The 13,700-nt window shown below is 42.0% G+C and overlaps 1 protein-coding gene across 4 annotated transcripts in view; it reads right to left on the bottom strand.

The window, feature by feature from the left end:
* Nucleotides 1-856: 856 nt before the first annotated feature.
* The window catches only part of aspg (asparaginase homolog), a gene marked incomplete at its 5' end in the record, with an annotated part of 31,022 nt that continues 18,178 nt past the window's right edge, over nt 857-13,700 (bottom strand). For 3 of the 4 annotated variants that reach the window (XM_084310031.1, XM_084310032.1, XM_084310034.1), the window contains 6 exons: nt 857-2,762; nt 4,897-4,944; nt 5,123-5,188; nt 6,028-6,127; nt 7,299-7,385; nt 12,912-13,075. In XM_084310031.1, coding sequence (XP_084166157.1) covers nt 2,712-2,762; nt 4,897-4,944; nt 5,123-5,188; nt 6,028-6,127; nt 7,299-7,385; nt 12,912-13,075 — 516 coding nt within the window. In that variant the 3' untranslated portion in view covers nt 857-2,711. The remainder of the gene's footprint in view (nt 2,763-4,896; nt 4,945-5,122; nt 5,189-6,027; nt 6,128-7,298; nt 7,386-12,911; nt 13,076-13,700) is intronic. The other variant, XM_084310033.1, reaches the window with a different exon arrangement.

Here is a 13,700-nt window from a genome sequence, read left to right as displayed (position 1 = left end):
TCATGGTTACAGTGTGCATTAGCCACTTGGTGTCTTCTTAGCACAATTGTAGTAAGTAAGCTTGATCAACGATATTGTAATATCATATCAATAATAATAATACATTTTATTTGGTGGCGCCTTTCACGACACGTCGACACCCAAGGTCGCCTTATACCATTAGTGAGTATAAGTATGTGACATTGTATGATGTACACCGATCCTGGAGCATGTGTAACTATTTAGTTGTTACTTAAGAGTTATACTTTGCAACTTATCTATGTGGTGCACCCGCTATTATTTTAGTAATATGCATGGTGTAAATCACAACTTATTAGGAATTTGTGTTAGAACTAAGCTAAGTTTGAATTTACACAGAGCTAGTATGCACTCTCCTACCTACTATAATATGCACTCAAGTCTGTAGCATTCAAGTTTGAGTTTGACGAACAATGTGACTAACAGTATCCTTTAGCCGTCTGGTAGGCTGAGCACATTCACATAGGCCTCTATGTAATGTAAAACTATTAGGCTACTTACATTTATGTATCCAAATTCTTAAGTTAGCAGAGTTTGAGGTGGTGTAACACTGGCAGGCAGGCACATACACCCATCCAGGGTAATAGTATTATAATTGACTGGTTGTCTTCATAAAGGGACATGCATCATTTTCCACTCTGACCATATTTCTTTAGGGAATATAGCAATGGATCTTGGCACACTATTGAATATAACCTTCCAACAATCAGAGATAAGTGCTCTAATTCATATGGAAGGCAATACATAGTCCTGCTTCATGTTCTTTTCAGGCTCATATTGCAAGACACAAGTTGTATTAACCATGCATATCGATTACAGGAGACAGATCGTTGAAACAAGTGATTTATTGAAATGACTTTTTGCAATAGTGCATTGATTAAGTGCTTCTCTCGCCATCAACAATACAGCAGTGCGGTTATAGGCTAGACACAGCAGGACATCAAAGAAATAAATGTATCTCAGTGTAAAATGAATAAAACACACAAAACAAACACACCATATACTTTGATAGAGCAGAAATACACTACCAGTACAGCATTGGAAAAAACAGGAAATATGATTTACTGTACAACTGAGATGACCAAATATATATCTGATCTTTACAGTCATATGTAATCGCAGAATTAACTATGTTTTGATAATAGTAGGCCTATCATATCAGTAATAACAAAAATTGATGAACGACCTGGATTGGTTACACCATTACATTAAAACAAACATCACCTACAGTGTAGTGACTGACAGAGATGCAGCGTTCACCAGAACAATACAACATCAATCCAGCAACAACATGCAATTTGTTTTGCAGCCATGGCGCTCGAAATGGAGGCAGGTTCCAAACATACTCCAGCTGATAGGAGGTAGAAACCATGGCTGTCTTTCAAGCCTCACACATACATGAATGACCCGAGTAAAGTATGCTGGTTTTCAAGCTAGGAGTATTGTAGAAAAGAGGCTAGATGAGTGGTGCTGGGGAGGGGAAGACTACTGTTAAGTGTTTGAACAGGGAACTACTAAAGCATGTAAGAGTAGGGCTTCTTAAAGGGGCAGTACACAACATAAACAATGCAGATTTATTTTGCATAGCCTCACACGTCCAAAAACTCGGAACAACTTTGCACACTTTAATTTAGTTTGACAGTTATCAAGAGTAAAGACATTTGAATATGGCCACCAGTGATATCATCAAAGACATTGGATCCTTGTGTTGCATTAGTTACAGCTCAATGAAATTATGTAGATGAAATACTTATCTTAAAGGAACTGTTATACCTTATTTAACTGAGCAAAAGTAAATCAGCATTGTTTTTTGGTGAAGTGCCCCTTTAAAGTTCGGGACTCAAAATGGATGGTTGTCATATTGTCTCTAATGGGTCCCCATTTAATAACAGTACCAGTATGTTTTAATGTATGTCCCTGAGTGAGATAAATTATTCATACTGGGACCTATGGAAAGCTTTGAGAACCCCTGCCATAGGGACATGTACATCTGGACACTTGTGGACAAATGCTAGACGGTTAGATGTAGGCTGCATTAATTCAAGGATCACCACACTATCGACCCCATAAATATCACTTTAAAATAGTGAACACAAGATGGTAATCAACCCTGTAACTTTAGTTATCATGGATATATTGCTATAAACAAACAAAGTTATCAGACACAATAAAATATTTGAGTTGAAACACCTCTACAATACCCTGTAGGTCACAATTACTGAGTCGTATCTTTTCATACGTCTTTCATACTGTCCAATAATAATAGCATGAAATATTTATATAAAAACATTCAGCAGCAGGACAACATGTTTTCAGTATACAGTGGTAAAATCATAACATAAACATACGCAATATAACTAGTGCTGCCTATTCTAGGCCCTGTGCATCCAACATCACTGTAGTGGCCGCTTGTCCCACATCACTGTGCATCCAACATCACTGTGCATCCAACATCACTGGACATTCAACATTGTGCTTGTGGTTCGGAGGGACGGTTTTCAGTACAGTTCTAAAACAGTGACCGGCAAAACAGACACATAAACTTTATATGGCTTTAACTCTATGTGCAACGTGGAATTCAGTCATTGGAAGTTCAACGAACTTGAGTTACATTTATGAAACAATGTGTGTGATGGGGGCACGTTTTGGGAGGGTGAACTGGGGACGGATAAAAAAATATTGCTTGACCAGCATCAGTTCAGGTTCCTGGTGGGGGCGGCGGTGAACTCAATCACTCCACCATTCTGAAACACACAGAGAAAGAGACCAGGTTTGTCTAGAGCAATGGTGACTGAGGGATGCTTTCACCCGTCTTCCCTACCAGCAGACTTGACACACACACACACACACCACACACACACACACACACCACACACACACACGGTTTTCAGGGTCAGCTGGTTGCACAGGTTAGGTTAGGATTCACAGCCATTACAATGGAAGCATCACAAAGAGGTAGAATTCAATCTGAACTTTCAAAGCATTTTCAAATAAAAGTAGAGCACTGAAGGTTTTGGAGCATGGTTAGGTCCAATCCAGGAAGGGGGTTAAAGCCTCAATCTGTAATTAATTTGAAACAAATCAATGTGAGGTATATATTCACATATATTATTAGATCTGTAGATGGAGAATCCGCCATTTGTGACTTTTTTTAAGCCATTGTAAATCAGAACAGAGGTCTGTTTGATTCCAGTATTTACAAACATCACTTGCATAAACAAACGTGTCAACAGACACAAAGTACAGCAAATACAATTTAAAACTCATATTTAGTCGTTGTCTATCGTTAGTTCTTGTTTTAAGAGCTCAGTCAATCGAATAGAGAAGGAAAACGTGACTCCATTCTTTACTTCTTGTTTTTGTTTTGATCACTGATTGGGCTTTAAAAAAAGGGGGACTTAACTGTATTTCAGTTCCTGAAATGACACAAAGTCGTGCACCACTCTAAGAGGAAGCAAGGCGAGTAAAGCAAATTCATCTACTTCTTCCCTGCTGGTGTTAAGCCAAGAATAGTGTCCAAAAATGTCACAAAAACAGTTTGTGACCTTGTTTGTGACCTTGTTTGTGACCTTTCGGGGTACTATTCTTGGCATGACACAGGCAAGAAAACAGATAATAAAGGGGAAAATATTATAAACACAATGCGATACAAATTAGAACCCGACCGATATAGCGGTTGAGCGATATCATCGGCCGATATTGGCTTTACCAGCAATGTGTCTGCGGACGGAGACATCTCTATAACGAGGAGACGGGAGCACTGTGGCGGTTTTTAAATGGGGAAAATCAGTAACACTAAAGATGGCGGCATTATCAAAACTATTTGCTACAGAACAAACATCAAAATCAGAGATAATAATTCAATTTGATGTGATTTTATGTTCGACTGCATTTTGAGGTGAAATGTGAGTTTAAAAAGAGGTTTTGAATGAATCAGGAATTGCGCAGTGAGTGCTTGGCGCTTGCCATGGCAACTAAGGACTCTGGCCAAAACCACTGGATGGTGCATGTGTAGAAGAATTAAAACAGCATTTTTATATAAATCTTTATACAATTTCAGGCATATTCCTTTTTGACTAAATTAACCATTCTGTGTTAATTTGAAATATAAACAATGATATTTATGACCGATTCAAAGAGATAGGGGTCAGGTTAGTCCCTGTTATCAAGACGGTGACAGAAAGTGGACAGACTTCTCTTTAGACAGACTTTGATATTGGTATTGGCGTGTATGTTACCGAATTTGACTGATATTGTTAGCGGTAGATTAGCTGTCCTTTACGGACTCGAGTGGGCTCATCTTTTAAGCTAGTGTGAAAATAGTGGTATCATATGAAACATTACATTTAGTCATTTAGCTGACACTTTTATCCAAAGTGAAGTTGTGTACAAGTCAACAGGAAGGGTACAACTCTGGCAGCTAAGGGTAAGTCACATTGTTCGTCAAACAGTGTCGAACTTGAATGCTACAGACTAGAGTGCATATAGCATAGTAGGTAAGAGTGCATACTAGTGAAAGAAAGAAAGTATTTATTTCTAGTATTATCTTGAGATATCCATAGATGCCATGTCATGCTAGCGCACTGGTAAGGGGGGTCGATATTGTTCCAAGCTCAATTTTGATAGGGGGAAATGGGAAGTCTCCTCTTTACAGCCCAATTGTTTTACTGCCACATGTCAGTATCGGCCCCAAGGATCCAGTATCGGTCAGGCTCCATGTGGGGGAGTCAAAGCAGTATGTAGTCGCCATGCCCAGAGGATCTCATTCTCCATGTGGGGGAGTCAAAGCAGTATGCAGTCGCCATGCCCAGAGGATCTCATTCTCAATATGGGACAAAAAACAACCCAAAAAAAAACGAACTGTATATCGGAATTTACCTCCTCATCATCATCATCATCATACTCATCAATTCCACCATATAAACTCTGGAATCAAACATAACACAGTTGTGTAAATTATGACAGTGAAAATTACACCGAAAAAATGACACCAATTTCAGTGATTGATTTGGCGAGCAGCATGCTTCAGTGTGAGGGCTGAGGGGGTGGGGGGTTTAGAGTCAAACTTGTCAAGGATGCTTCTGGACTGGAAGTGTGTAGTTACCTGGGTCTTGGTGTTTAAAAGGTGGCGTATACCTGCCACCACGTCCTTGTTACCAACAGCCTGGGCCTGACAGAGCAAGAACAGGAGAGTGTAGCAGAGAGCACAAGCGAAACAAACAAACAAACAAACGGGTCCAATTAACCTCATGACATTCGTTTTGGTGGCATTGATGCAGAGAGGCAACACCTTAATGAGTTTCATAGTACATACCGACACATATGGTACGAGGACAATAGGACCATACAGGACCGTTCAAGGCATATAGTAGACCTTAGACTAGACATACTGTATCACTATATTTCAACATTATGACTTCAAGCCCAACCGGTTGGTATCAGCATTTATGTTACCAATGTCCTGCCTTTTGATTAGCTGTATTTAAAAGGGCTCTAGCTCATTTCTTTAAGCTAGTGCGAAGATAACGGTATCATATGAAACCAGAGATCTCGAAGAATCCAAAAAGGTACCAGCCCTGTCATGCTAGCTCACTGGCAAAATTGATAGATTTTGATCCAAACTTAAGCTCCCTTGACTTCTCACCTCAAGATATCTGAATAAAATAAAACCACACAAGACCCCTCTTTACAGCCAGGGTAATTTATGCCCAGAGGATCTCATTGTGGGGCAGTCAAAGCAGTATGCAGTAGCCATGCCAAGAGGATCTCATTCTCAATATGGGACAAAAAACAACCCAAAAACAAACTGTAATTTATCATTTATGCTAGTCACATGCAGAATTAGGCCCAAACCAGGCAGACATCTGTACATCTCTTTTTTCTCTCTTTCTTTAGATAGTATCAACCTCAAAAATCCAGTACCAGTCGGGCTCTACTATTTTAGAAGCTATTTACATTAAGAGTCTAGTACTACATTACTATTACAAAGGTGTTTTCCACACAACTCACCACTCCTAGGGCTGTCTGTCCATCATATCCTGGTTTATTCAGGTCCGCTCCAGCCAGACTCCAGATCTCAAGACCCTCCAGGTCACTGTTGGCTGCCAGGCTATAACACAGCAAACCACGACACAGATGGTTACATGTTACGGCACGTGTTGATCCATTAGAGAACCGTGGTTACATCCATAAGCCTTGCTCTGTTCCCTGTGAAACTGCGACCACACAGTATATAGTAAGAGCACGGAACCCTTGCGATTTGGGTGCCGCACATGATTTAGTCCAGGTAGTACTGCCAGTGCCCCGTGACCATGTTGGAAGCACTGCCACTCAGTACCCAACCCTAAATGTCACCCTAGTTCCATTACAAGCAAAAGGACAATGTTCCTTTACATTTAAAATTTAGGCACTTATTCAGACTTACAAGAATTTCAATTTCAACACGGCGAGTAACCACATTGAGGACCGAGGGCAGATCAACAAGGCCAGGTTAGTGGCCAGAGAATATGTTTTTTACTTATTTTTTTCTAACAATCAAAAGGTGACGACAAAGGAGATGTTAATGCTACCGGTAAGCTGAATCTGGCAAAGTAAAAGTACGGTCAAGACGGCTGTGACTCCAAAGAGGGGCCGGTGTAATTCACAAGGTTTTTAATGCAAGAGACACAGAAATACAGGTAGAGAAAAATAAACAAAAAGAACACACACCCAAAAAGGAGGTGCAGGTCATCGGTTTGTAAGAACAGAATAAAAAGATACAAAGACCACTCTCTTACAGTTAGAAATGATTTATTGGGACTATATTGACATTGACAACCGACATGTTTCAGCCGTTGCCTTCATCAGGGTGTGTTGACAGACAAACACAAGCCAAGCCTATGGTGCCTATTCATGATCAACTATCTCAGGCAGACATAGTAGGCTGCAGAGATGCTATGCTATGCCGTCAGGGAGCATTCCTCCTCTGTACTGAGGACTGGGCCAACTGGTAGTACCTGAGACAACTATGTAGGATGGGTCACTGGGGAAGGCAGGGACAATTTGTGTGTGTGTGTGTGTGTGTGTGTGTGTGTGTGTGTGTGTGTGTGTGTGTGTGTGTGTGTGTGTGTGTGTGTGTGTGTGTGTGTGTGTGTGTGTGTGTGTGTGTGTGTGTGTGTGTGTGTGTGTGTGTGTGTGTGTGTAGGTGTGTGTGTGTGTGTGTGTGTGTGTGTGTGTGTGTGTGTGTGTGTGTGTGTGTGTGTGTGTGTGTGTGTGTGTGTGTGTGTGTGAGAGAGAGTCACCTGCACAGATCTACGCCTGCCTCCTCTATCTCTTCCCTGGAGAAGTGGGCTCCTGTCTGTCTCAGCAGCCTCACTACTTCCTTGTGTCTAGTGGTGGAACAGAGACAAAAGACAAACACTGTCTAGGTATAATCTATAATGTGTGTGCGATAACTAAATCAACCACATCTCTCACCGAAATGGGTACAACACGTAGCACATTCTCAATCTCTCAGACATTACCCCCCCCCCCTGATTTAAAGGGCAAGTTCTGAATTCTTTACCACTGGCCCCATTTCCAACATATCAATGATGTTGTCGATCAGAGGAGTCCTTTCTCAGCACAATACATGCTGTTCTTCATACTGGATACCTGCTAGTTAGCCACAAAACTAATGTAGTTAATGGGGCCACGCTCCAGTCTGTACAAGCCCTGGAATAAGCGCTGAACGCTTCTTTGGGTGCTCGGTGGAGTAGGTTTCAGCGCTCATCTCAGGCCTTGTAGAGACCCACATCTGATTTATCATGTCATCGTTGAGACTGCATTTTAGGGCTGTCCCAATTACCATTATTTGGGCTTCAAAGCTTCAGTAGTAATCACCAGCAAATAACCAAGGATTCATTGTTCTCGCGTGGCAACTTTCAATGTGACAGGTAGGGGGCTATTCTTTGTGCTGATGTAGGACACATTTTTGGAATGGTGAAAAAGAAGAAATCAACAACCAAAAGTAAAGAAAATTAAGCATTCGCATTGATTCGCCAAACTAGAGGTTGTGGCAGTGTGACTTGTTGCCAGACAAGTAAGGACAAGTTCCCTTCGCCCACAGTCAATCACCCACACGTCACTATCCACAGGGATTTAGCTCCGGGGTGCAAACAGTGAAAGGAGAGGGCAAAGTTCAAGGCAGGTAGAGCACTCAGCGCTGAATGGCTTGATTTATGAGTATAAATCAGTGCTGAGAAATATGAGGGCGGCCGGGTAGCGCAGCGGACTAAGCATCTGCCTACCACCGCAAGAGACACTGGTATCGAATCCGGCTGTCAGCGGTACCTCCGGCTTGGCCGGTCGTCCATACTGATACAATTGGCAGTGTCAGTGGGTGAGAAGCCGGTGGGGTGTATCCTGATCGTTGTAAACAGCGACTCCTACAGGTCGGTCAGGGCAGCTGCACAGTGAGGGAGGGAACTGGGGGAGGTAGTGTGATCCTCCCACGCATTACACTCCCCCAGTGAGAGTCCTCTCTGTCAGGTGAAAAAAGAAGCGGCTGGCTGACTCCACATGTATCGGAGGAAGCATGTGATAGTCTTCAGGGCTCCCTAGACCGGCAGGTGGGGGGCAAATACGCGCAACGACCAGGAAGGGGAGGGGGGAATTGGCATAACGACTAAATTGGGATGGGAGAAAAATACAGAAAAAAGGAGAAAAGGTAGATAAAAAAAAGATACAAATATGAGGTGGATATGGTAAGGTGAGGATATGGAACCTACCATATACCTATACCTTCTACCTCCTTTTTGTATTTCTTTTTTTGCATTTTGTACATTTTAGCTTTGTATGTTGTATATTTTGTATAGTGTTTGGTAGGGGTGTAACGGTACACAGAAGCCACGGTTCAGTACGTACCTCGGTATCGGTACAACAGGAAAAAAATATTTATAATTATTATATATTTATAATAATTATTGTTATTAAATAGAATAATTTTCTATAGGCTTGCCGTGGTAGTCAGTGATACTGGTGTCATTCTGTGTTCAGGCATCGACTGAGTAAATTAATTGCCTACTGCCCCCTTAACTAATTCCGTGCCAACCACGAGTATAGTCGGGTTTTAATCGTTATTTCTTTTATTAGCGATATCCATTCATTTTTCATCCATCCAGCCTGACGTTATCATTGGGAATGGGTCTGAGCTCGCAAAGGGCAAATACCGCCGCCTATCGTCTCTCGGATGGTATTGCACATCATTGGATTGGATTGGATGGGACTGTGCATCAGAGAAAAAACTCCGGTCCGGGGTTTCCCTTCTCGGGCAAGAAGTATCGTGTTACCACATTCACTGGGGAGGATAGGAGCAGCGTCGATTATGTGTTTTGGACTATAACGTTGGATCAATAAACGCGATCAATATTTGGAATGGCGATCAGGAATTGGATTAATCTTTTTGCAGAACATCTGATGTGAGGTAAGGACTCTATTTTACCAGTCTTGGGTTAATCAGATGTTCCTTTCTCCGCCATCGGAGCGCGTGTGTGTGTGTGTGTGTGCGTGCCGTTAGCACCGACCAAGGCACGGATAATAAATTTTTCAGCCCACTTCTCTAGCGTGCATAATGATACATATACTATCGTTAATCTAGCGTTTATTTGAAAACTATTCATAAATCAGCCGTGTTTTGTGTATTCCACTAAAGGGCTATTATCACGGATTTCTCTGGAATTACTAGAAATCTCCAAAACTATACTCAGATTCAAAACGGTATAAAATGGAAATATACAGATGAAAAAACAATCCGTTTTGTACATATTGACTGCAAGCAAGTCATTGATAAGCGACGGGTGTATTAGACCCATAGCCATAATTTAAGTTATAGTTTAAGCGTTCGCAAATATCCCTGTCCTCCCATTGACTTCAGTGCTGGCACGCTAGACCTAATTTGGTCATATGGGCGTGGCTCTGAATGAGTTAACAACTTAATGCTTGTTAAGTTTCACTTGTAGAGAGGATTTAACTTCACATGAAGCCGAGACTGAAGACTAGAGAACAGATGATATGTTACACAACAATGGCAGAGGATCTATCAATATTTTTTATTTAAACACCGTAGCAGCTCAACTGGAGAGGAGCTCAGATGATCAGTCTGGAAAAGTAGTGCTTCCTTTTTCCCCCTCCGATCAGCTGTGAGAGAAAGTCAGCGGGAGAAAGTTGACGTGTGTTGGTGTGTGTGTGTCTTTCCATAGGTTAAAGGTCCCCTATCTTATAAATCGCCTTTTCAAGTGGTTTGCATTGTTTTCTAGCAACGTGGGGTTGTACCAACACTGACTAGATGTAAAATCTCTACCCAGTCCCGTTTGACCTCTTAAGCTGCAACGTCCCTCATATGGGACGTTTTTTGGATTTTTTGCAGCCGGCACTTTGGCGACCCCTAGTGGCTCGGGTGTGCATATTTTGTAATACAATATATATATCGAATTGAAGGCTTATTTGTTGCCTGTCGATAGTGACAAAATCCATTCAGCGGTTCTCGAGTTACATGCCGGTATTTGAGGCTTGTGCAAAGTACACGGTATTGCGCAAAATACCACTCCCGACTCAGGCTGCAGTAGTTCCGTCAATCTAGATCCGATCTCGAAAATGATTGTGGATCGCCGTAGCCAATGAGTGTGGCTTTCCAATGATACCCCACATGGGGATCTAAATATAAAAAAAAAACACACGAAAGAACACGAAAACAGGAAGAGCAAAACAGCCGAATTAATTGAAGTCTATGAGAAAACTGAGTTTTTCTTTGTACACGGTTTACCAAAATCACTCATAATCACTCATTTCTGAATGGATCTTTATGAAATTTGGATTTGTACTACATAAGGCTTCAGGCTATGGCTCTGTCTGGATTTGTAAGCCATACCACCTTCTGGGGAAATACTACCTCTGGACTACTAACTACTACAGAAAAACTTGAGTAACAAGTTTTTTTACAACTCAAGTTCAGACCTATGTTACTCTATTACGTTAGCACTAAAAGTGATTTTTTTTTCTGGAATCAGAAACTTCAGAATGTCATCTTTCAAAAGAGACCAGGCTCATGCAACAACACGGCGCGGCCGACGTTTAACTTTTAGCTCCGCAGGATGACTTAAATGAGGCATAATGATTTTACTGCAACTAATGTTATAATAAAACAAAGCCTTTCTATACATGTGTCTGATTGAAAACGTTATTAACAGATTGCAGAATGGGTAAAACTCAGGGCTCTGTGAGCAACGGAAGGAACTGAGCTAGTATGAACGCTTGCTACGTTCGGGTAAATAATATGCTGATGTTATTGAACGTGTAACACTAACTATATAACGTTAATGCCACAAAACGAATGCCTTGTTAATCATAAGTAGTAACTTTGATGCAGTAGCTTGTGTGTGTGTGTGTGTGTGGGGGGGGGGACTGGGGACGGCGTTGTGCAGGTCGCGAGTGAACTTTTTTTTGTCTTGACGCTACACAAATTGATGGATATTTATCGGCTACTGCCATCGGCACATTTGAGCTTATCGGCCGATAGGCCGATTGCAGTCAACAAGGCACTTATCGGCCGATACCGATACCCGACCGATACATTGGTGCACCCCTAGTAAAGATATTGAGTATAGATTTGTAAAATGTGCTGCACGTACCGCACCGTGACACCCGTACCGTAGATTCGCGGGACGAATACACGTACCGTTACACCCCTAGTGTTTGGTCTTTATTATTTTACCTTTTTACTGTATGAAGCACAATCTCAGGAGGGTCATACAGAACCATGCACCTTATATGTGACAAATAAAACAAAACTTGAACTTGAAACAGATGAGCTGGTTAGGGGTAAGATATGTGGTCCTGTGTAGACCATGGTGCCTAGTGAAAAGGATACATATTCCCAGCCCGGGTCACCCATATACTTTGTATTTGTATTTCATAGTACTTTGGATAAAAGTGTCAAACAAATGGGCACAGGGTTAGCTTGATGATCCACTTCCTGCAGAGTTTCAGCCAAGCCAGTATCTCTCATCTGTGAAACAGGGAGCTGGCTGGTAAGACTGGTTCAGAGAACACGCCCCTTCTTTGTCCTCTATCTGCTCCTAGTCGCTGCACCCTGCCTATCCTTATATGGGCAGCAGGATAAAGTGCCCTGCCAAACACGGAAGACACTGATAGGACAAGAAATGTTGTCATTCTGAAGGAAGGGGAAAAAACATTTAAAATTCCAGCTTTGAAAATGTTTTTCATCTAAATGTTTTTAGAAAAGACATGGAAAGCCATGGTGTGTCAGACAGGCAGTGAGACTGCAGGGGAAGTGCTACTGTGCTTCTCTCAAAAGACAACAAGACTACACATGCTGTGCCAACCATGACAACAGTCACTTCGTTGCCACAGCTCTGCCAGCTCTTCTCCCTGAGGCTTCATAACAGAACACAAAAAAAATAATACTTGAGGGTGATGTCATTTACAGCAATGTCGTTGAATAATAATAACAACTTAGATAAAAATAAAACACAGCCTAAAACTGTCAGATGACAATTAGCCTAATTAGCTCATAATTATAGCTTGGCCTCTAAACTCCATTAAGAGTTAGTTTCAACCCCCATCTGACAGTCAGTGCTTCATAAAGATGATTGTCACTTAGCAGAGCCAGATCCCCTAGCAGGCCAGTTGATTAATGACCCCCCCCCTCTATGGAGGCTATTAGCAACATATATCCACTGAAGACTGGGAGAAAAATAAAAGGTGGAAAAGCTGTTGTGTGAACGGCCAAACGGGGATTCTAAATGCCCCACTTAAAGTCTTCACAAATTACATCATTAATGCAGTGCACACACACACACACACACACAGAGAGACAAATCACCCTCTTTGTTTTAAACCGAGTTGACTCTTTTTACCTAAACTTTACAGCGTTGCGTAGGGGCGTGTCCCTATAGCGGTCTTTGGCGTAGACGGTGGCCCCGTGACTCAGCAGGTACTGCGCCACCTTCAGGTGGCCCTCGCAGGCGGCTATGTGCAGGGGCGTGCGGCCGTCATAGTCGCCCAGACTGAGGTTACTGCCCTGGTCGACGGGGGAGAAGACATGACAACCTTGACATTGTACCACGTGACTTTACAGTTTCAGAGAACAAGTGGGGGTTGTCTGATGATCTTGTATCCTTTCTCTAACCATTGGAATCCCTCCTCTGGTGTTACTCTATTCAGTTCAACTGAAGCACTGTGTGAAATCAGGTCGTTTCTGATTATTTAAGTGGATTATGGAGAGAAGCAAATTGACTGGAAAGGCTAGTAGGTGTATTCTTCAGGTCACCGGTTGAGCACAAAGGAGGGGTAAATCGTGTGATAACAACCTACACATCCAGAACAATAGGATTGTGAGCCTGCTCAATGGCCCTATCTCAAGCCCCGCCCTCTTTTCTTGATCCTCCAATCCCAACTAGGGGTGGGAATCATCAGTTTCATCACGATACGATACGATATCGATTCTTTGGACAACGATACGATATTTGCCGATATCACAAAGTCTGCCACGATACGATACGATACGATTCAATTCAGGTGCCTGCGATCGATATGAGGCGATATTATGTGCCCATTTAACACAATCAGTCACATTTAGATCAACTAAAAAAAGGCTACGGAAATATCAATTGATGTATTTATTTTTGAGCTCTTCCAGACATTTA

The sequence above is a fragment of the Notolepis coatsorum genome, assembly GCF_963971535.1.
Source record: "Notolepis coatsorum genome assembly, chromosome: 3".
NCBI lineage: Eukaryota > Metazoa > Chordata > Actinopteri > Aulopiformes > Paralepididae > Notolepis > Notolepis coatsorum.
The sequence above is the reverse complement of the archived record's forward strand: the minus strand, read 5'-3'. Positions and strand labels throughout refer to the sequence as shown.